Source organism: Tamandua tetradactyla, chromosome 6 (assembly GCF_023851605.1).
Source record: "Tamandua tetradactyla isolate mTamTet1 chromosome 6, mTamTet1.pri, whole genome shotgun sequence".
In the NCBI taxonomy this organism is placed as follows: domain Eukaryota; kingdom Metazoa; phylum Chordata; class Mammalia; order Pilosa; family Myrmecophagidae; genus Tamandua; species Tamandua tetradactyla.
Window position 1 is genome coordinate 55,209,832 of NC_135332.1, and position 24,435 is coordinate 55,234,266.

At 39.2% G+C, this 24,435-nt stretch overlaps 1 protein-coding gene across 3 annotated transcripts; it reads right to left on the reverse strand.

Moving 5' to 3' along the window:
* Positions 1 to 1,645: 1,645 nt before the first annotated feature.
* On the reverse strand, positions 1,646 to 23,337 carry CRK (CRK proto-oncogene, adaptor protein). 3 transcript variants are annotated; one of them, XM_077165471.1, is made up of 3 exons: positions 22,955 to 23,334; positions 14,362 to 14,897; positions 1,646 to 5,133 (listed from the first exon to the last, which is right to left on the reverse strand). In XM_077165471.1, exons 1-3 carry the CDS (start codon positions 23,193 to 23,195, stop codon positions 4,996 to 4,998), a joined length of 915 nt encoding a protein of 304 aa, XP_077021586.1. In that variant the 5' UTR covers positions 23,196 to 23,334; the 3' UTR covers positions 1,646 to 4,995. The 3 variants fall into 3 exon arrangements, with proteins under 3 accessions (XP_077021586.1, XP_077021587.1, XP_077021585.1); XM_077165472.1 differs by having other exon boundaries at positions 5,019 to 5,133; positions 14,532 to 14,897; positions 22,955 to 23,335; XM_077165470.1 differs by lacking the exon at positions 1,646 to 5,133 and adding an exon at positions 5,142 to 9,015 and having other exon boundaries at positions 22,955 to 23,337.
* Positions 23,338 to 24,435: the final 1,098 nt, after the last annotated feature.

Sequence of the window (24,435 nt, forward strand, 5' to 3'; positions counted from 1 at the left end):
TGTGGGGAGAGGGAAGCTTATATATGGCAGTCAACTAGAACATTAAGTATCATAATCAAAGTCATTATTTATAGTGTACTATGTCCAATTGTACACAAGGGCACTCAATTGAGGTGGCATCTGAAGGCTGATATCCAAACCACACTCCAGCCTGCACTTTTTATGCCATGAGACTGGCACAGTGCTGCACCAATAGAGGAAGGGGTTTCCTTCCTCTGGTCACTCACCAAAAAGTACTAATTACTCACCAAGCTGTGCATCAGGTGACCTTAACTGAACAACTTACTTTTAGAGAGCCATCAGAGGTGAGGATTATGGATATGGTTTTTGTTCCTTTACTCCTAGAATGTAAGATTCACAAGGCCAGTGTCTATTTCATATGAGCTATCACACTGGAACTATTTTAATTTGATCAAAGCACCCAGTCATTCCTGACAGATAAACAGTCAACAAAATATGGAGTCAAATCCCAATATGGTGATAGTGGATTAATACTTCACATTTAAAGTAGCCCCTTCCTAGGGCACTAGAGGTATTCTTGGTTTCATGTGATATTCTCAAAATACAAAATTATAAAAAATGATGATATATGATGAGGTTAAGGTTGCTATAACGTTATAGGCAATCAATGACACTGTGTCAACACTAGCCAAGGTAGCCAATGCTTTGTGATAAGGACCCCAGCTCTGAGGGGCTCACAGGAACCCTTGGAGTCAAGCCAGGGGTCCAGGAAGAAGAGCAAGACAGGAATGTCAGTTCAGGAAACTGCAAAACTGGCAAAGCAACTCTATCCTGCACTACAGAAGACTCTAATGCAGCCAGAGGTATTCAACAGGATTTCTATGCCCTGATATAATACCAAACTCATTTCCACTCTCAGAAAAACACACTTTCCCGGTATTCAAGAGAAAGGAGCCCATCTTAGACCTTACCTCAAAGCTCCACTTTCCTAGTTCCCTTGTTGGTAATTATATTCTTGGAGTAGCTAACTTATCCCACTAGCTTGAATGAGGCTAAAAACTCCATATTTTCCCATAGGGAATAGAGGTGGCTTTGAATGATTCTACCTTCACTATGTCTAATATACAATCATCCTTTTCCTTCTCACCCCCAGGAAGTAAAAATATGTAAAACCTCTCCAACCTGAAGAGGGAAGATTGAAGAGATCTGCCCAAAGCCAGTTTACTTTTGACTACTAATCAACATGTATTAAGTGCCACCTTTGCTAGGATTTCAACTAAGGTCCAAAATCTGTCAGATCAACCACATATACACTGAAAGTACCCTCTTGACCAAAAGCCAGCCTTGGTGTGCATTTATTTCTGCTTGCTGTCTTCCTGTATCCCTGGGTGAATCCTCAACCAGTTTTCATTTTGAACTTTAATTCCTGATGGCTAGTTCTTGGCTCCCCACTTTATCTCCCCATTTCTTTTTCTTCAGGACGTGTGTGGCAGTAGAGCTATATATTCTTAGCCTTCCCCCTCCCAAACTTAGGACTACTTTCACATTTTCTTCTATGAAGGGACCCTCTCCTCTCTTCACCCTGTAAGAGGAAGAGGATTTAATCTGAAAGTCACAAAGAATGACAGCCAGTATCAGTGCTCCAGACTATGTATAGGAGACCAACACTCAACATACTATAACATGATTTTGGCAGTTTATTGTTCATTGCTAAAACATTAAAACATACTTAAATCAACTGCTTGGTAAGTTTGTGTATTAACAAAGTTGACTCACTTTGGAGTAGTTTCCTTTAATTCTGGGTTGACAGATTGTTTTATCCGTAGCATTGACTAGATGCTGTATTATGGATCCAAGGCAGAACACCATATAATAGAGGCAAAGCTTGAGTTTTTCATTTTAAAACCCACAGGACACAAAACTATATAAAATATCAACTTTTAGGTATAAAAGTGCATGTGTGTGCCTATATATATGCTTTGTTAAAGGACAGGAAGAAAATACATTAATATTGTACCTTTTTGGGGGAGGGAGGAGTAATGGGGCTGGGAGGATTTCCTAAATTATCTAGCCTGAACAAGTGCTACATACATAAACAGGAAGAAATCACATGGGATAGCTACATTAACACCTAAAAAACTTGTTTGCTTTACAAAGCCCTCTACTACATCCTCATTTTTGTTATGCCCATATATATCCACTTCTGGAAAAGTCTGAAATTTTCTGTCCACATAATTCCAGCTTCCAGATCTTCATATAAAGCTTCTTCTTGTTTCCTTCAAATCAGCATTTTATGACTTCTGGAGACCCTTCAAAATCATCACCAATGATTAATCCCACCTTTAACAATCACCCACAGAGTGTGTATAATTATTTCTTTATCTGATTATGTGATTGTTCTTAGGCTATTGAGGGCACACACCTCCTATTCCTTAAGCTCCCTAAGGATTTAGCTCTTCTGTGAAAAATATTCAAAAGATTACTTTCTTCAAAAGATCACCAAGCCAAACATTTGGCCATATTTTTATTTACTACATATACTATAAACATATACAATACATGCTACCAAAAACAAAAAAAAAAAAACAAAAAAAAACGTTTTTTAAAATTTAACTGTCAAGAAAGTGTATAGTGTTATAATACAATGGCACATGTTCATATCTTATTTCAAACTGGTTTGCTTATCACCCATTTCAAACCATTAATAGTGAAATGTTACTTAAGGATAATTAAAGTTATCTATTTGCATTATTAACAATAAACAATTCCAACAAATTAATAAGAATTAACGATGTCAAATATTAGTATCCCAAAACTGGGTATTTGCAGAAATGATTATATAAAATATAGCAGCCAATTTCAGTTTACTTTGCTCTGTGACAATGTACATATGCACTTGAAAAGGATTCTAGCATTTGCTTTTGGAAGCTACTTTTAAAAAGTCATTTGATTTCTTGAGGTCCAAAAACTGGCACATACAGTCAAACTCAACCCAACAGTTCATGTAATAGCTCTGGACAACCAATCATGAGCAATTCTTATGATTTAGGTAGAGCTGTATGTTCCACTAATATTACATGTGATGAAAAGACATTACAAGCCAATAATCAAAGTCAAAGGCAAAAGGAAACAAACATTCAAATAAGTTGTGACAAGATTTCTCTACAAATATTTCAGATGTCATACTTTGATGGAAAATGAGATTTAATGTGTATTTGGATTTTACAGTATCAATGCTCTAACTGAAAATTAACAGAGCAGTCAGATGGAATTAAGTCTAATATTGCAAATCTGTTCATCCAACATTATTGAGCACCCACTGTGCATAGCACTATGCTAACATTTTTAAAGTCAACTATTAATGTCTTTATCAAGCCTTACCTTTGTGTGAGGTAAAAATATATTAAATTAGCATCAACTCACTTTGCTTGTGGTAATTTATGAACTCCTGTGCCAGCTGGCTCTCTGTGCCATATAACAAGCTTCTGCACTCCCCTCATTCACTCTCAAAACATCTGCACACCAACCGTATGACAAGTATTGTACTAGTCACTTAGATACCATGATTTGCTATATGTCCAAATAATAGAAAGTTATATTAACCTATGTAAAACAATTATAAAGGTATATTACTTTTCTAAAATGAGAACCAAAGTAAAATATAAGGTGTTTCTATTGGTCATACCACACCACAGACCAATAAGTGCCTTTTTGAACTGGAAACTAATTTTGAAAGTTTTATGCTGTAGTATAAATAAGCCTAGACCATTTTTTGGTCTCAGAAGTCTATTCTTTGGAGCACCTGACCTTATATATGAACCATTCCACTCTTAAAAGAGTTTGTAAACTAAACCTGAAAAATTAAAAAAAAAAAAAAAAAAAAAAGGCAAAAATGAAGGCATTTAAAAATGTACTTCAAGCACTATTCTGGCCATGTGAAACAAGTAATACATAAGTAATTCATGACTGGTTCAGACATATTTCAAAGCACTAAGCCTACCCCCACACTTATGTAATTCTAACTTGACTTTTTATACAAGTTGCACATAAAGCAGAGGGTAGATTGGCCCAAAACCTTCTATGGAATATTCTAAGTGATTGGTCCTTCCACTCCAAGTAGAATTTAAGAATTCCAACAGTCCCCTAATAGGATACCGACACTTAGGAGAAATGACCTGCTGGATCCTGTCAGCCAGGAGTCCATTTAACTTCTGTAGCAGTGTGAACCTACTATGACCCCTTGGAGGAAGGCAGAGAACTGGGCATTTGGCTGTCCACTTAGTGAATCCAATACTGGCTTAAAGCTATGCACTGAATAAAGTGCTCTGCACATTCTGCTTCTCATTTGGAATGAAAATATACACTCACTTATCTTAAGAGTTAAACTACTTGCAGGTTTGGGGTAAAAGAATGACAAAGGTTGAAAGAATCCCAAGAAAAAGTATGAAGCATTGACTAGGTAGGAAGACAAATGCCTCTAGTAGTGTCCTCAGAATTCTCAGGATCTGAAATGTCAGAATGAGTCATACAATGGTCATGTTCTATAAATGAAAAAGCAATCCCACTGGGTACTATTCACACGGTGCATGATTACTTCACGGGGTGGAAGAAAACAGTCTATTGCCATTTGACAGTATGGTTTCAGAATGAAACATAAAATAAAATAAAACCTTTACTTAAATCAGGGTAAAGCAGTGTCCAATCCTCCCCTCCTGTCCATCAGTTTTCCACAGGTTGAACTGCATTGCCTGAGAGAAAGGAGGCAAGACCCCTTTCCCTTCTGATGCACACAGGCACAGCCACTGCCACCTAAAACTGCCAATTCAGAAGTTAACACACAAGCCCTCTAGTTTCGTACCCTGAATACGGTGAATAAGACTAGGAATTGAGTCTAAAAAAGATCACAGGTAACAGAATGCTTATATAAACTAGACTGCTTTTGACATCTGTAAAAAAATTGTATAGATGGCAGTTGGAAAAAAAAAAAAAAAGGATTGTTCCCATCTGTCAGCAAAACTGTTTGTTGAGCTATACTCAGCTGAAGTCCTCATCGGGATTCTGTTGATCCAGCAGACGGACATGTGTGAATGGGAAGTGACCTCGTTTGCCATTACACTCCCCTTCCCACTGACCACTCACATTAATCTTCGTAACCTTTACCAGCTCACCGACCTGCAGGAGGAGAATAAGGAGAGCACTTTATTTCCAGTTAAGAATGCAAGCTGAAAAACTCCATTCTCTGTTTTAGGCATTCCCTGCTTATGTCATTACTCTAGGGCTGTCATTACAGAAAAATGGCTATTTGCTTCCTCCCCAGCCCCAGCCACCAAACTGATTACTTATGGTTAATGCAGGCAGAAGGAAGGTGTGTTTATAGCAGTGCAGAAAATACACAGAGGACAGAATGTAGAAAAAGACTCTAGAAAATGATTTGAAAATCTCAAGAGTCTCCGGGATGCACAGAGACTACAGTGAGCTAGTATTACTTTACTTTACATCCACTACCCTTTACTTCCTGCCTGTCTCACAGACCCTCACTGGCACACGGCAGCAGCACAATGCCCCTGCCCACTCCAATACACTCGTCCTGGCCTGCTACTGCTTGCACAGCAGATGACAATCATGGGAAGCATATTTCATTTGGTCCCAACCAAAGCAAGCCTTTCCCACTTGGATTGGAATAGGCCAAAACTGCATATCCATCAGCTTCCTACAAAGCTCCCACCTTCTTCAGGAACTTTACTTGAAAGTCCTCCCCGCCCATACCCCATGCACTGACAAGACCTTGTAGCTTCCTCAACACCACTTGGCACCTGCTAATTACTCAGTGAGGGAACAAAAAAATAAACAAAACTACCATGATCTTGCTTCTGTTTATAAGAAGTCTCCTGTTATAACATCAAATAAAAAGTGTTAACAATAGAGGACATAATTTTATCTTGCTGTGAGACTTAAAGACAAGTTCAGTCTGGTGAATGGATTCATCTTTGTAGCAAAATATAATGGTGAGTTAAGGCTCCAAGTGTTACAGACTAAAAAACTTTAATCCTTTAATTATCATTATGTGAGTTTTGAGCGCAGAAGTAGTTTCTAAGCGTAACTTGCTCATTTTTATTACATCAGTAACTATTTGTTAAACTATTTTATAGTACCATAGAGAACAGTTCTACATAAATTTTCTAATCCTCGTAATATCCCTGGCAAACAGGAACTGTTCTCATTTTACAGATGAGAAAACTAAGGTTCAGAATGATTACATGATATAGCTGAAGTCACACAGCCAGTGGCAGGACTGGGATATAAGCTCAGGACTGCCTGGTTCCAAAACCCATTTATGTTCTTTCTACTACTCCAGAAACTTTAAAATTATGCGTCCCGGGTTCTAGGGGTTCCCTGAGGAAGTTTCCTGGCCAACTACTAGCCAAAGCCAACTCAACTCCAGGTCCAGGATCTCCTCTAGAATCACTTTAATCTTACTCACAAAGGAAACATCCTGCTACCACAGAGCCTTCAAGTGGCTGTGTGGGTCTTAGGATGCTGAGAAAAGGACAACAGAAACTAGGGAATAGTAAATATAAGAGTGAGAAAAAGCAGAAGCTTGATCTGCTGATATTGTTAAAATTAAGGCAGACAGTATAAAGGGAAGAGAGGAAAGGATGATACTCAATGATCATCCGTGCGTGCAGATCCAGCTCCTTTGGAGCACCAAGGGTCTAATGCATATTCCCAACAATTTTCCAATTCATAATTCCTGACATCTGCATAGGCCAACCATGACAAGCAAAAATTTTCATATATCCTTTGGGGAAGAGAAAGACTAGAACATCAAGTGACGTTTGCTTGCTAGTAAGAATAATCTAAAGGATTTAGTTCTTCACTCCCAAGCCTAGTTCTAACTTCATCTCACTTGTTACCTTTTACAAAATCTTGCAGTATTGCAAGAAGCTAGGCTTGATATCAGCCCATATTTAACTACTCCTTAGTAGCTCCTCCTTGTTTACAACCTGTTATCTGCCCTTGACTCCCTGCCCTATAGACACAAACACGCACACTTAGGCACAACTCACTGAAATCAATGCCTCTTTGATGGTAGTCACTTGCTGTGTTAAGATCAACTCTATCCAAGTGTACTTCTTTTCCCATTATTTTTGGTATTTACCTGTACTATCTGTTAAATACTTAATTCATAAAAAGTTCTACTCTGGGAGCTGGATCAAGAATAATATCAGTAAATCTCTGATCTTAAGAAAGAGAAGAATATGTGAGGGGATGTGAATGCTACTCATGTCGAAAATCTAACTGCTGTTCATGTTAGGCTCCCCTTTAGGTAAGGAATGAGGTACACACACAAGATATGAGGGAGCCTTCTAAGTGCTGGAAATGTTCTATACTTTCATCTGGGTATTTCTCATATAGGTGTACATACATGAAAATACTCAACATGTATACTTAAGATTAGTGCATTTTACACCTAATGATTATATCAAAAAGTGAAAAGAAAAAGATGTTTGTTATATTTTATCCAGCTCTCCTAGGTGTTTTGCAGATGGTTCTTCAAGATATCTAGTCCACCATTTTGCTTGATACCAAAATCTAAGTTTACTTTAAACATATCTATTCTCTTTTAATTTTTCATTGTCTTTGTTTTTAGGCATTCAAAGAACAATCTCAAATGCATCTCATGTAGTTCTACATAGCTCTAGGAAGTTGCAATGTACCAGTATCACAGAACAACACCAGCTTCTCTATAAGCAGGATAAAACCTGCTGATCTGCCCACCAGACCTTTTCTCTTTCAGAGTTCTAAGGAAGAAGTGGGTACAGTTCCTATAAAGCAAGATGTTACTAGGGGAGAGGAATTATATGCAAACTAGATCTCTGGGCAACACTAAAGCTATCTTTAATATATAGGCTCCCTTAGTTCTACCCTTCAGCGAAAGGCTCAGAAAAACCATGCCATATTCCGAAATCCAAAAATTTTTTAAATAGTTGATTAGGTTTTCAGCAGAGAGGTCTAAATGTTATGGGTATCGAAAAACCATGATGCTATGACCCTGAAATGATTCTGATTTTTGAATGGATATAAAAGAAAAGTTGAAAACAGTTAATTGGATTAACTAACCCACCCAAAGTGGCCTTGAGGTACAAATACTTTGAAGTAGACTTTATAACAATAAATTAAGTAACCTTTTTGTACCCAGTATGATCCTTCTCCTGTAACTGTCAAAGCACATGGTGACTCCTGGGGCTAAGGACAGATAAGACCAAAGGCAACATGATCATAGTTGGAGACTAGGACTATTTGTGATGCCACAAGAGGCCCTAGTTTTTCAAGTTTGGAAGAAAGGGTGCTGTCAACCCTGGAGGTGAGAGTGGGGTAAGGGGGCAGTCTAAAAACAAGGTGCTATAGTTGGACATGCAGTTCTTTCTCTAAGTCACAGACAAATGCAGGATTAGTGTCTCTTCTATTAGGCAATAACCCACTAAATCATAACTCCTGAAAGCCAGACCAGGGAGGGTAAGGGGGATGCATATGAGTTGAAGCTTAGTGTACTATTTCAAAAACAAACAAAGCAAAACTGAACATTTGCCCCAGGAATGTTATAATCTTAAAGATAGTAAAGAATGTACTAATCAGTGAATGCAGCAGTAACAGTATTCCTAAGGCTACCGATTTCAAAATTCAAGTTGTAAATGGAAAAAAGATCCTAACATACAAACCAATGAACATGAAAAACTTTAGAAAATATTCTACAAGGTAGTTAACCTTTTTAAAAATGAGGCAAACTCAGTAACACTTGGTAAAAGAAAGGGTCAGTACTGACTCTTTCACCACTGAGAAACTGCCTTAGTGCCCAGTGTGTTCCTCAGCCTCCTCATCCCATACCATAATCGTAGGAGCAAGTCTGCATGTAAAAATCATGGAGCTCTTGTAAAGGGGACTGAATGTGGTTACTTCAGTTTCTTCATTCCCAGGGAACTTGATGAGCACAGGTTTTTCCTCTAGTTCTGTGTAGTTTCCAAAACCAATGATCCTGATGCAGATGTAGTCAATCTAGAATTATTTCAGAATCATAAATTACCCAACTGCCCTTCACCAATGATTTCCAGAGATAATGAGAAAGAAACTGGAAACCAAACGACTATTTTCAGTATTTCACTATACAGGAGTTATTAAGGAACTATGTGACCTGCTTAGCTGGTGTAACCCCAAGTGATTGTTTTTCTAGCTTCTGTCCCTAAAATGGAACAGGAAATCAACAAATGCCACATTCATTTCCTTTAATCCAGACATGCTGCATGCATAGTTTCAGTGAATGCAGTGCAGGAAACACAGACAAGTTCATATAAATAAAGCCAGGGAAAAGTAAATACAGAGAAGCACTACAGGGGCCTTGTCTTCAAACATTTTCAAGCATACCAAGAACACATTTAGTAAATATTTCAAGACCTGGCTGGAGGGAAGTTAAGAAAACTACAGCAATCTAAGGCAGGGATCAGCAAACCATGGCCTGAGAGCCAAATCTGGCCTACTGCCTGTTTTTGTAAATAGTTTATTGGAATACACACAATCATTTGCCTAAGTTTTGTCTATGTTTTCTTCCTTGCTACAATGGAAGAGCTGAGTGGCTGTGACAGAGACTGTATGGCCCACAAAGCCAAAAATATTTACTCTATGAATTTTTACAGGAAAAGTCTGCAGACCCCCAAACTGGAATAGGCAATATTCACGACTCATCTACAGTCTTCCAAAACAACAGAAACAAGGGAGGACAATTCATCCTTTATGATTTACCTGCCTCCAAGTAAATTTGGAGATTTAATTGGCATGTTTCCAGGTGAAGAGAAAAACCATTCCACAAAACCCTAGGGTACAGGCAGCACCAGGAATATAGCCCAAGTCAGAAAAGATCTTCCCTGGCTCAACAAGTGATAATGCCTGAAACTGAGCTCTCCACTCCACGAATGACCATACTTAGTTGGTACATTTTAATTTGACAAAGAATTTTCTAAAAATTAATACAAGGGACTACACTCAAGGTTCCCAAAGTGTAGTGTCAGGGTCACTGCAGCAAACTCACTGAGGCACCAGAAAGTATTTTACATTTTTGAGGGACAGCAATACTTAAATATCTGTGATACCTTATGAATTTCTAACTCAAAATAGCTTACAATTTCAACATTAGATCATGCTACATTCCTTTCAAAGATAATTTTCTGTAAAGCTGAGTTTTGGTGGTTTTAACATTAAAAAACAAGAATCTCTTCTATCATATGAAATGTGGAACATGAAGTGAGGGTGGTTATGTTCAACATGATTCCAAGGTTTGAAAAACTGGGCAGTGTCCAACAAGCATGTACATCTCTTTAGTTAACTGCAATTATTTTTAAATAAACTAAAACAAAAACATTTTTTCCTTTAATTATGGTTATTTTTTTCAAATGGCTACTATTAATAGGTTATAAATACTTAAACTGCTTAGACTTAATTTCTTAATAAATCGAACTGCTGGGCATTCCTTTTGTGCTGTGAAAATTTACTGAGAAACTTGGGAGTTTGGGATCTTTGTACTCCACTGCTGTGGTTGACAGTAAGCTCTCCAAAAGCAGAAATACTGAAACAGACGTTAAAAGATCATCTGTGGGGTGCATGGGCAGTTCATTGGTAGAATTCTCACTTGCCATGAGGGAGACCCAGGTTCAATCTCTAGCCTATGTATCAAAAAACCAAACCAAAACAAGAAAATCCAAGACAAATGGTGCTGTGATAACTGGGTTTTCACAAGGAAAACAGTGAAATGTAACCCCTACCACACAGCATATAAACAAACAAACACACACACAAAATATCTGTGGCTTGCCTTAATGAAACTTATTACTACAAAGATGAAGCTAAGCCTACTTATGATTATGCTTAAGAGTCACCCCCAGGGCACCTCTTTTGTTGCTCATATATGGCCTCTCTCTCTAAGCCAACTCTGCAAGTGAAATCACCATTATGTGAGACATGACTCCCAGAGGTACAAATCTTCCTGGCAATGTGGAACATGACTTCCAGGGATGAGCCTAGACCCAGCATTGTGGGATTGAGAAAGCTTTCTTGACCAAAACAGGGAAGAGAAATGAAACAAAGTTTTAATGGCTGAGAGATTTCAAATAGAGTCAGGAGGTCTTTCTGGAGGTTATCCTTATGCATTATATAGATATCCCTTTTTAGTTTTTGGTATACTGGAATAGCTAGAAGGAAATTCCTCATACTGTTGAACTATAATCCAACATCCTTGATTCCTGAAGATGATTATAACTATACAGCTTTTAAGGTTTGCCTGTGCAATTGAGAAAACCTTGTGACTAACACTCCCTTTATCAAGTATATGGATAGATAAGTAAGAAAATATGGACAAAAAATAAATAAATAAATAATATGGGAGGATGGGGAGAATGAGATGTCTTGGATGGTCTTTTTTAATGTTATCTTTATTCTTTTTTATTTTTTTTGAAATAATGAAAATATTCAAAAATCAATTATGATGATGAATGCACAGCTTTATGATGATACTATGAACCACTGATTGTACATTTTTGATGATTATATGGCATGTGAATATATATCAGTAAAATTGCAATTAAAAAAAAAGGTCATCTGTGAAGATACCAGAGGGCCTTGCCCTCAATGCCTTAAAGGTTGAATCAGTCTTTCTCATCAGGATGCTAAGGTCAGAAAGCTAAGTGCATCCTAATCTTATTCCCCAGCTTCATCACAAAAGGGACAAGACATATACTCCTATGAAAAAAAACAAGATAAGGAGAACTATATCTGCTTGTAATTGAGAAATCACTATCAATGAAACTACACAAAATTTGCATTGAGGAGGGCAACAGCATTGTTGTAAAAAGGACCAAAGACTGGATTTTAGCATGGAAGAAAGGGCTCCGAGGTAAATCTGGGTTCTTCATCTCTTCGCCTCTAACTATGGACAACTCATTCAACCTCTCTAAACATCTATTTTTTCCCACATATCAAATGAAGATAGCTAAGGTCCTTTCCAGGTCTAAATTTCTGTGCTAAACTAAAAGTTTATTTTAAATACTTAAGAAAAGGTGTTTTAAAGGTTTCGTATGGCATATTTGTTCTAACTTAAACGTGGCTCAAAATCAATATCCAAACCAAAAAAGAAAACTTAACAAAATAAACTTTTCTCTATTTAAATCTTCATTTCATTAGATTTATATTTCACAGCAGGGAGAGAAACTCAACCTTTTTTGAGCCTACAAACCTCCAATAAAGGCAAGCATCATTATAACAATTGTTGAGAAAGAAAATGCAAATAGAAGCAAAATTAATGTGATAATTATTCTCTCCTGGGTGCTAGCTGGCTTGTGTCCTATGAATGTCTTTCACACTCCAGCCCAGTACTAACAAGGTATATAAACAAATGTCGAGAGTTATCATCCCTCATGGGCACAGCACCGTGTTTCATATTATAATCATCCAAACTTAAATGAAAACATGAGGCTAGAAACTTGTTTTTCTTATCCTCCAAATTCTAAATGGGAAAAGAAATGGTGTGACTAAACACGCACTGCATTTCTCATCAGAGCAGGGACATGTCACTTTTAAGTCACACAATGATCTCAAAGAATACGAACTTTAAAAATAAACACTTTTTTTCAGTCAAACCTTAAGACTCAACAACCCTGAAGAAGGAAAACGCCTCCTGGGGAGCTTCATGAAACAGGAAGCCAGGAGAGAGAGCTAGCATATAATGCCATGTTCGCCATGTGCCCTTCCAGATGAGAGAGAAACCCTGACTGTGTTCTCCAATGTGCCTTCTCACTTGAGAAAGAGAGAATCTGAACTTCACTGACTTTCTTGAACCAAGGTATCTTTCCCTGGATGCCTTAGATTGGACATTTCTATAGACTTGCTTTAATTGAGATATTTTCTTGGCCTTAGAACTGTAAACTAGCAACTTATTTAATACTCCTTTTTAAAAGCCATTCCATTTCTGATATATTGCATCCCAGCAGCTAGCAAACTAGAACAGTATGTATGATTTTTTCTATTTTCTTTTTATTTCTTTTTCTGAATTAATGCTACTGTTCTAAGAAATGATCATGATGATGAATATACAACTATGTGATATATTGTGAATTACTGATTATATACGTAGAATGGAATGATCATATGGTAAGAATGTTTGTGTTTGTATGTGGACACATTTAATAAATAAAATACATTTTTTAAAAACCAAAAAAAAGACTCAACAACCCTTCTTTAAATCCACTAGATCAGAACTTAAAAAGAAAACTTGCAAATTCAGTAATATTAGAGGCTGGTTCAGATAAATTCTAGCTTATTCTGTGGGTTAATACTTTCACTTAGAGGGCAGCTCCTATTCCTCAGCATATGAACATCACCCAAAGTAAACAAAATTTAGTTATTTCAATGTATAAGAAAACACTTTTTTGACCCTCCTCTGCTAATCTGTGCTCACATAACTTCAGCCTGTCTAGCTACTTGCTTATATTCATCACCATATTAGTAGGCGCTGAAAGATGAGATAGCATGCTACCTCTTTACTAGCTTTTATACTTCATCATTACCTCTGCATAACGACCAAAACAAAAAAATAAAAAAGAGGAAGACAGAGAGGGAGAAATGAAGAAACAAAAAGAAAAAAGAGTGAGCACTAAAGAAGGGAATAAACACAATATAATGGCTGGCAAAAAGGAGATATGCTACCAAGGATAATTATTTACCAATAAAAGGCAAAAATTAATTCTTCAGGAAAAACTGGCTTATTGTCTGTAAAATGCATTAAGTATAAAGATCAAGTAAACTTGCTACTTCTAGAAATTACTACTTTAGCATTTGGATCTCCTCACACTTGTAGTATGCTTTACTATTTCTTCCTGAATTCTTATTTGATGAATACAATTAGTGGTAAGGAATCTCAAGACCCCAAAAGTAAAAGTACTTTACTTTAAATGGGAAAACTCCACTTAAGTGCTTTGAAAGAGACCACTCATTACCTTCATATCTATGTGAACCCATCTTCTTTTAGACAATGACAAACAGAAAGAAAGAAACAGATTAGGATACAGATGAGAAATAATATTTTAGGTTAATTCCTATGAATTAGGTGCTGTTATTAAAGTAAAGTATGCTTAGTAGGTGATCAATCAGAACATTCAGTTATACCATTTTATGTTTACTCATTCTAGAATAGGTTTTCTATAAAAAAAGAGAAAACTCAACATTAAAAATGCCAAAATCAGAACTTAATGATTTGACATCTACAACATCACAAAGCTGGTGTTGTATTCAGCATTCCTAAAAAGTTCTAAGAGGTCTGAGAGGGAGAGCTCTTCTTTCTACATTTTGCATATTATGTACCTCCAAAGCCAAGGCTGTCTTGTCGTAGGCATTAGGGACTCGCTTCTGGATAACCCTGGCATAAATGGGCCCATTCTGGAGGTTAGGGAGCGGAGTGTTGACGCTGGGTTGGGCATAGGGCCCGGGCTCCGGCCCACCCAATGGCTGTGGGTGGGAACCCTCCTGGTTACCTCCAATCAGAGCCGATACTGAGGCGGAGGCAGGTCTATACTTCTCGACGTAAGGGACTGGGATCATCCCTCTCTTGCCTTCGCTGTCCTCTGCATTCCACCACTGCTCTTCAGGCTTATCTCGGATTCTCAGGATATCTCCTTTCTTAAAGGGAAGATCTTCTTCATCATTCCCATTAAAGTCAAAGAGGGCTCGTACATACTCTGCCTCTTCCTGCCTGAGAATCACTCCACTACCCTGCCTGGATCTGGAAACTGGTTCTATCAACGTTGTAGTGTCCAAATAGTGTATTTTGTAGAATTCCAGTAACGCAGGCAATGAATCGAACTCTTGATCTCCTATTCGAAGTCTGGAGGGGCTCACCCCTGGAAAAAACAGAGCAAGGTATTATTTAAAGACATACTACACTACAGATGAAATGTGTAGATTTTAAGCATTTCCCACACAGTTAGTAGTATTTAATCAGAAAAAGAAAAAAAAAACCTGCCTAGAAAAAAATTACCCCTTTACTCATACTACACTCATACTTTGTAGCTGAAACATCTCCGGGGCAGATACACGTCATCAACCATTCCAGGCCATGATAAGTCAGGCCAGTCAGGACATGCTCTCATACTGGATAAAAAAACAGTACTTTCCCCCCCAGTATGCTCTATTGCCATTCCATTTATAGAGCATCACAAGGCTCAAGGTTTTGTTGCAATCTTTTCTTGGGAAATGTAGCACTGCAAACTCTCCTTTTTCATAGGTCCCAACAGCTGTTCCAGAAAGAGGTGAGGAGAGCTTAGCATTTATACTAGGCTCACACACTCATTCTGATGACATTTGAAATGTACAATAATTCCAAAGAAGAAAAACACTTTTAAGACTCTACCTGTTTAAAATCTAACTAAAAAAAAAGTTAAGACAGCTAAAAAAGCTTAAGAACCAAAGAGGTTACAAAAGAGAAGCTAAGACACTAACTGCTTAAAAATGAATTCCTAGGATACATGGATAGTTCAGTGGTAGAATTCTCTCGCCTGCCATTTGGGAGACGGGGGTTGGATTCGCAATCCAAGCATCTCCTCTACTCCTCCCCAAAAAATCAGTTACTCAAGTCTTCACTTAAATAAAACACAAAATTCAGATTGCTCCCCTAGAAGCAAATAGGTCATGAAAAGGAAACAAGGAAACTTGGGAAAATAAAAAAGTGCTAAAAAACCCAATCTTTGATAACACACTTGAGGTTCAAGGAGACAGAACTTACTAGGAATGCTTAAAATGTATATGTCAGAAAGATGTGTGCAGCTTGGACACAAGAATACTTTGGAATGTATTCTCTCTATTCTGAGAGTCTAGCATTCAAAGACAAATGAACATGCATCAGTTCAAATAAGAAACAAAGTTTCTAACAAGGAATATAAATAAGCCTTTAACTTTCATTCTGCTAAGCACCAAAAATATTAAACCATCTTCACTGGAATTTTTACCTTCTTGATTTCTCGAAAAATAAATAGCTCCACAGAAAATTTGGAAAATATAAAACAAAGTGTGTTCTTGTTGGTTTTTTGATCTTTAACTCTTACCATAGGACAACTTTTAGAATTTGGGGTTATACATATTAATGCCTTTTATAACTGGATTACTATACATGGTGTTATAACCTGCCTTTTTTCCTATTACAAAATAAACTTTCTAATATAAAAATTTCCTTGTAATCTTAAATACTCTTCAAGAACATGACTTTTTTCAGACAAAATATAAGTTTATTTAAAACTTAATTCTCACCTTGAGCATGCAAAATACAACCTTCACAAAATGTCCATTTTTTTAATTTCATAGTTTACAAATATACAAAATAGAAGTTTGCTTAAATTAACAATACCTATTTATTAAGGCAAGTAATTATATAGGTAGGACAAAAAAACAAACATTTGCTCTGCTTAAGGCATACTCGGGAATAAACCATTGTACAAATTATTACACATTTGAAACCAGTGTTTAAATACAGTCTGCTTAACAAACGTTAAAGCAACCCAGGTACATTTACCTGACTTAGATCATAAATGTAGATTGGAAGGCAAAAAATAGATTTTCCTTGTCAAAACCTTGCAGGTGTTTGAGAACTTTGGCTTCCCTGTTTGGTAACTTGAGAACCAAGATTCACCAAACACTATCAGTAAGGCTATTAAAATGCATTTTCTGTACCTGAATTTCTTCCTCTTCTTCTAATATCATAATATTGGCTTTTTGAAGGTAAAGAGAATACATGGTGATCTTTACACTTACATTGCATTGAAACACAATTCAAGGGAATGCGGCCTTCCTACCCCCCAATGCACACTTCTTATGTATACCCTGATATCCACAACTTCCATGAAACACCAAGGGAGTGGCTGGAAGAACATGACTTTTAACAGCTATGAAGTATTTCCAATTTTTTTTGCTAACTCAAACAATGCTATCATGAGCATTTTTGTTCTTATCTATTAACGATCATTTTTGGTTACTTCCCTAGGATAAACTCCTTGAAATACAAATGCTGGATCAAAGGGTAAGGACATTACAGCTGTTACCAAATAGTCCTTCAAAAGGTTTGTACAATTTTATACTCCCTGCCAGTGGTTTATGGTTCTCATTTCAACCTACCCTTGCCAAAATGGCATTTTAAAAGCCACAGTCAATTTAATAGAGAAACTGTTCCCTGCTTTAAAATATCATTTCTTTTATTGCTTGATGCAAACTGTTACTATTTGTATTTCTTTTGCAAACGTTATTTCTCTAGTCCTTCATTAAGGGAAAATGGCCAATCTACCCTCTCCATTACTATTAACAAGACTGCACTGTCCCACCTGTCTAAAAGCCAGTGATTAATGCTGCAAAACAGGTGACAGCCCAGATGTCTAACACAATTTGCCACTGAAAAATGAGGCCTAATTATTTTTATTCAATGACAGAAAACAATTCTTCCAGGATGTCAGAAAAAGTACATTTAAAACTCAGTTCAACATCAGATAGTTTCATCTCCCTACCCCATACTACTGACAGACCCTTCCAACATGGAAAAGTTAGAATGGCCACAGCCCAAGCACCCCTAAAGAGAGGGACGAAAGATCAAAGGGGATGGTGGAGTTATACAGAGAAGGTAGGATTTAACAAATGAACATGATTGTTGAATTATTAAATTGGTATCTCTTTTAGTCACCAGTATCTTAGAGCAGATAGAAATAAAAACCTAAAATTGGGGAATTGCAACTCATAACAAACTCTGAAATCTATTCCACAACTAATTGTGGTGCTGTGCTTTGAAATTTATTTCTTTTTTGTATGTATGTTATTTTTCACAAAAATTGCGATGATAAAAAAATATTTTAAGCCTCTAGCCTCCTATATCCTGTAGCAGCTAGAAGGAAAAATCTGAGAGGATCATATGGTAGCCTATGACAAACTCTGGGATTTGTCCTGTAACTACTTGTTAAAGAGTGATTTGAAAACTATTGCTTTTTTATTTCTCCGCTTTATATATGTTACATTATACAATAAAAAAGTTAAAAAAAAAAAAAAGGAAAAACTTTGTAAGTTAAATGCAAGTCCTCAATAAAGAATGAGGACTCCTAAGTGTCTCCTCTTTTCACCCAAATGACTGATGACAGACAAGGCAATTTAAAGGACAGTAGCAATTTATAGCAGTAAATACACATTTCTTATATTGCAAAAAGTTCATCTACGCAATTCATGGTTGGAAGCTAAAATAAGTTAATAGCCCAAACTCGGGTATGCTGGCTTTTCTCCAATCTGAGATACTGAAGTAGATGCCCAGACCTAGGACCATTCATCTATGGCAAGCACCCATCAGGCAAGCAGAAATTACCCCAACAGTTCTAAGTGCAGGCCTGGAAAGATGATTTTTTTGGTTATGACCATCCCAGAGCTCGGTGGTGCTATATTCTGGAGCTTCTCTGCACTGAAGCGCATCACTGATGGGGTTATTATTTCTATTGCAATCTGGAAGGCACTAAGGAGATGTATGGCTACCTTGTCTATCACTGCTAGGCTAATTCTGGATGATTCTACAGGCCTGCTGAGCAACTAGGTTAAGGATAGGGTCAGGGTAAGCCTGGTCAAAAGAGCTTTCAGGGCAGAGTGGCAGTGGTAGGGGCAACAGCCTGGGGGAGAAAGCTCCCTGGCTATAGTTTGCCCAACTACATGCCAACGTGCAGCCCAAATGGTTTTCACAAGCCCCACACCCAGCCCTCCCCATTTTGGTACAGTGGTTGGTAGCTAGGAAGTACCCAGTTGTTAACTATTATTCTTAATGAACAGAACTCTGAAGTGAGGGAAAGAAGTAAACTGAGAATCTGTTTCCAGCTTGAGAAACTCTTAGGAAAGTTGGGGGATACAAAAGTATGCACAGTGTGGATGCAAGATGCAAAAGCAGCATGTCTTAAGATATTTCCCCCTGGCTTTCACTTTCCACTCTCCTACAAAGAAAAGACTAAAAACAACAGCAATAAACTGTGACCTGAGAACAAAATGACTATAAATGAGTAGCTCTGACCATTCTTGAACACTTCAAGGTACTCCTTTCACTCTAACAAGGCAAGACAACCAACCACTCCCTGTTATCCATTATTATGGTTCCTCCACTTTAGTACTAGTCTAAATGTGTTTTTTGGGGGAGGAGGGGACATGAGAAGAACAAATGAGATTAAGCCAAGTATCTCAGAAAGATCAGTGGGACAACTGTGAAAAGACAAACAGGCCGTTTCTCTGGCACAAAGGTAGGAAGTAGTTCATTTCTTGTTCAAATGCTGCTTGGTGTGACGTGGGCCCACTGAAACTTATTTTTTCCACCCACAATCCCAAGACACAGAGAAAAACAAACAAAACACCAAAAGAAACCTTCATGTTTAATCTATAAATTATTTTTCTATTTTAATGACATTTGAATAATTCCACAGAGGAATGCTTGTTTCTGCGTACCGCTGGGGTTAATAAACATATGGGGCAATCAAGCATCACTGATCCAACTCCAGAAGAAGGGAAAGGAGGGAAACAGAAAAAATTTATGTCGTAGATAAGCCCAAACCTCACCACTACGTGTTCCGACTCCTCTTTCCTCATTCTCATCTCCTTCCAACTACAAAATGAGGAGACTGAAGGAGAAGGACAAGAAAGGAAGGAGATACAGTCAGTCTATAGGCTAGAGAACACAACCATTGACAGGGTTCTCACAGCCATCCGGCATTTTGGAAAACCTCACTGACTTGTTCTGTCAAATATATGCTGTAGCAAAATCAATGTAAGCAGATGGGTATTCTTTTCACTTCTCTGTACCTGCTCAATTCATATTTCCGAGCATTTCAGCCCTCAGGTTAACATCAATTTTTACAACTCTGCTCCCTGAAGGCTTTATGAACAACAGCTTAGAGTTCTGTGCGTTAGAAACAGGACAGGTCAGGTCACTTGTGTCACAGTTACCACAGAAGCTCCATTATCAGCCTCTCCTTGACCTCACAGCACTTCTCTCTTTTCCTTTTTTCTTAATTTCCTCTCTTCACTCTCCCCTACCTATGGTATTTATAGAGGTTGCTTAGCTACACACCACCCCCACCCTCACCCCCACTACAAAAGGCTGTGGACATCCATCTAAGAAGGTATTCTAAAGAGGTATCAAGATGTATGGCCTCCCCTCTATTAGCCAACATGACAAGCAAACTCACTGCTCTCCTCCTCTCTACGTGGGACATAACTCCCAGGGGTGTAAACCTTCCTGACAAAGTGGGACAGATATCCAAGAATGAGCTGGGACTCAGCATCAAGGGATTGAGAAAATCTTCTAACCCAAAAGGGGGAAGAGAGAAATAAGACAAAACAAAGTGTCAATGGCTAAGAGATTTCAAACAGAGTCGAGAGGTTATCCTGGAGGTTATTCTTACACATTAAGTAGGTATCACCTTTTTAGTTAAGATATATTGGAGAGGCTGGAGGGAAGTGTCTGAAAATGTAGAGCTGTGTTCCAGTAGCCATGTTTCTTGAAGATGACTGTATAATGATATAGCTTTCACAATGTGACTGTGTGATTGTGAAAACCTTGTGTCTGATGCTCCTTTTATCTACAGTATGGACAGATGAGTAAAACATATGGGTTAAAAATGAATAAATAGGGGGAACAAATGTTAATATAAATTTAGTAGATTGAAATGCTAGTGATCAATGAAAGGGAGTGACAAGGGGTAAAGAATAAAACAGGAGAACAAAGGCTAAAATATATTGGGTAGGTGGAAATATTAGCAGTCAGAGAGGGAGGGGTAAGGGGTATGGCATGTATGAGTTTTTTTCTTTTTATTTTTTTCTGAATTGGTGCAAATGTTCTAAGAAATGATTATGGTGATGAATATACAACTATGTGATGATATTACGAGTTACTGATTATATACCAAGAATGGAATGATCATATGGTAAGAATGTTCATGTCTGTACGCTATTGTGTTTTAAAAAAATAAAATTAAAAAAAAAAAAAACCTGGCAGAGAATAAGTAGTCAATAAATGTCAGCCTCTCTAAAACTAAAGAAATGTCTCAGTACGGTTTCAAAAGAAAAAGAGGTTAAAGGCGAAGGAGAGAACAAAGATGAAGTAATCTCTATAAAGACAGCAGCGAATCAACTGTCCTGCATGGAAATGGGGTACAAGGCAGAAAGAAGCATAATAACCATGAACCTTCCACATCCCATCCACCAACTTATGCAACTTTACCTTCTCTTTTGGGCTGAGGGTCTGAATTCTTAACTGTTTTGAAAAGGTGGAGCTCTATATCAAAGTAAGTGCTGAGATATAAAATCACAACACCAAGGAGTGGAGAAATCTCAAACTAACAAGTCACCCTGCTTCCATTTCTAATTTTGCAAACAACAAAATATATATATATATATATAAACAAAAGGTTGAGAATTACGTTCCATAGTGCTACTGTACGTGATGCAAAACCCTAGATAACCATTCAAATGGCTTAAAAGTAGAATATGTATATGGTTTAAGGCAAATTTAAGCTCCATCAGTAATTTCCTCTCATGTTATAACACTATGAAATCAAGCATTCTGAGAAAGACCTTGTGGACCTAAAGACCTCACACTCTTTTGTTTTTTTCAATCTTACCAACAAAAGATTGCCTATCCCATCTCCCCATTTCTGGCCAGAATGCTTAAATCTATCTTAAAAGAACAACCGCACAAAGGCTGGCTGGGAAGCCTCCTAATTGTATGACTACCCCGGATCTAGTCTCAGCTGGTCAGGAGGAAATTGCTTCAACTTGGGGAAAGTGAAATGACATTAGGACTCTTTGGTTACAGATTCTGATACTCTCAGAATGACCCTGTATCTCAAAGCTCTGAAGTACTATGTGCATAAATCTCCTTAATAGTCCCAAAACAATTCCAATGGCATGAATAGGAAAGTCACATCCCAATAATCCTTGGGAATGACCCAGTGCAGATCATTTAAACTCAGAGAATCTGCCCAGGTGGGCCTGTTACCAGCTTTCATGAAGACTCAGGTCACAGCCCCAATTTACTAAGCTAAGAAACATACTGAAGTACAAGACTGGCAATGTTCAGGTCCAAGGAAAAATGAAGTTTCATTCACTTTCTGGAAAGGGATTGTTTTCAGTACCTTATTTCTGGTTTATTTTCTTAAGAAATTCTTCCTCCACTAAACACCTTGAAAACGAGAATCCCTTAATTACAAGGGGGATAGTTTTTTGACCACTAAGATCTCTTGGTCAGCCAGGCATTTACTTTTTCTGGACTGGCCACAGAGGACTTTCTTCCATCACCTAAGCACTTAGCTCACCACCTTCGTCCTCCACAAGGGAAGAGGACGGTAAACGTATTTTGGAAACATGCCCAAGAAAGGAAAAAGCTGACTGATTTCCTGAGGGTGTCTCCAACCCTCCCGGCCAGTATGTGGTGACTTCCTACCAAAGGCCACCAGGGGAGTATGGCCAAACCCGGCTCTCTAGCACTGCAGGAAGTGTTTCAAGCCCAAAAGCCACTTGTAGGATTATCGGATTCATTCTGGGCACCGCTGCCAAGTGATGCCCCCGCAGTGACAACATCCCCCTCAGTCCTTTGTCCCCACACTGCTCGGCCCTGCCCTTGCAGCCTGGCCCGGCGTTAGCCCCACCCTGGGGCCGAAGCAGTTCCCCTTCCCCTGGGCCGTCCTCCCAAGGCACACCCAGAGGCCTCGGTCAGCGGCCCCTCCTCCCCCACATATTCCCGCTCGTCGGTGAGAACGAGCTTGATAACAGGGTGCCCCCTGCACGAGTCATGCCACCCTCTGCCCACGACCCGCGTGGGGTCAGCGTGCAAGGAGCAATCGGCCAGGTTGGAGAGTTCCGGGGCCCTCAACCCCCGCCCAGGGACCCCATCCCATCCTTCCCTCACCCGGCGGAGGCTGGGCGGGCGACGGCGGCACTGGCGGGCGCGGGCCGCTACTGTTGATGATGTAGTGGGAGACGCGCGAGTTCTCGGAGACGCTGAGCACATAGTCCCCGGGGCTGGTGCTTGAGTCCCGCACCAGGAACACCCCGTGCCGCTGGCCCTGCAACAGCGCCACCGCCTCTTGTCGGCTCAGCCGTCCCCAGTACCAGCTACTCCGCTCCTCCGAGTCAAAGTTGCCTGCCATGGCCGCCTCCGCGCCTACACGTAGGGCCGCCGCCACGCGCGCCCCTCCAGCCCCGACGCCCGCCGCCCAGCGGACCGGCTCGGGTCTCAGCCTCACAGAAGCGCCCGAAATGGCGGCGGCAGCCGCGGGCCTTCCCCACCGGAAATGACGCCACTCCCTGCCCGAGGGAGGCCGCCGGGAAGGGGACCGCAGCTCGCCATTGGGAGAAGGGCAAGGGAGAAGTCGCACGCTCAGTGCGCATGCGGCCTCATGGGCGTCGCCGCCTGGCTCAGACCTGGACTGCAGAGGGTGAGGAGGCGGAGTCTAGGAGGGAAGGGGCGGGGCCTAAGTCAGGCGTCCGCAGGGATTTGTGTTTGTTCTATTGGCCACGGGGGGGTTCTTCGGTCCTTTAGCTTTCAAGTTACTGGAAGACTCAGGGCTTCTCGACAGCGGCTCATAGAAGGAAGGTAGAAAAGGTGGCTGTGGCCCCAGGTCCCAAGGCTCCCTGAGAAATCTGGCTTTCTCTGCTGGTTCTTCTAGTTTCCGGCTAAAGTTCTTGTTTTCACTGATCCATTCAGCAGTTATTGACACTGAACTTGCTCTCGGGTGCAGAGGTGATCGAGGCTAGGCCCTGCCCTTACCAAATTCACTGACCAGTGAGAAGAACCAGGAAGCAGGCAAAATGACGAGAAGTGACAACAGCTATGATGGGGGCTCTAGGAAAACAGAGCAGGGCCCCTATCCAGTCTGTGGAAGGTGGCATTCAAGGTAAAGGATATCAGGCCAGTCGCTGTGGTCATCTGTCCTCTGTATTCCCGTGAGCATCCCTCCTTGCTGAGGGTCTTCAGTCTTACTGCCCCTGATTGCACATTGTGCCTGGAAGTAGCTGCCAGTGTGAATTTTTTAAATGAAAATCTGAATCTGTTACTATCTTACATAAAACCTTTAACACAGCCTTGAAGTGTTAAAATTCCCGTTTTACCTCACAGCAGAAAGTTGGATTTAGCCTCATCTTAACTACCATTACACGGAACTCTGTTCCTGGAAGATCCTTCCACCTTTACAGAATCTCAAACTCAAATGTCTCCCCTTTTCTTTCCACCCCATTCACTTCCTCTCTTTATTAACAAATACTGTTCATATTCTCCCATTACAGCTCTTACTCATACTATACATTTTCATTAACAGGCCTGTGTCATCTAGCTTAGTAGGCACGCAATAAATATTCCCTAATAACAGGTACCATTTATTCAGAATCCTA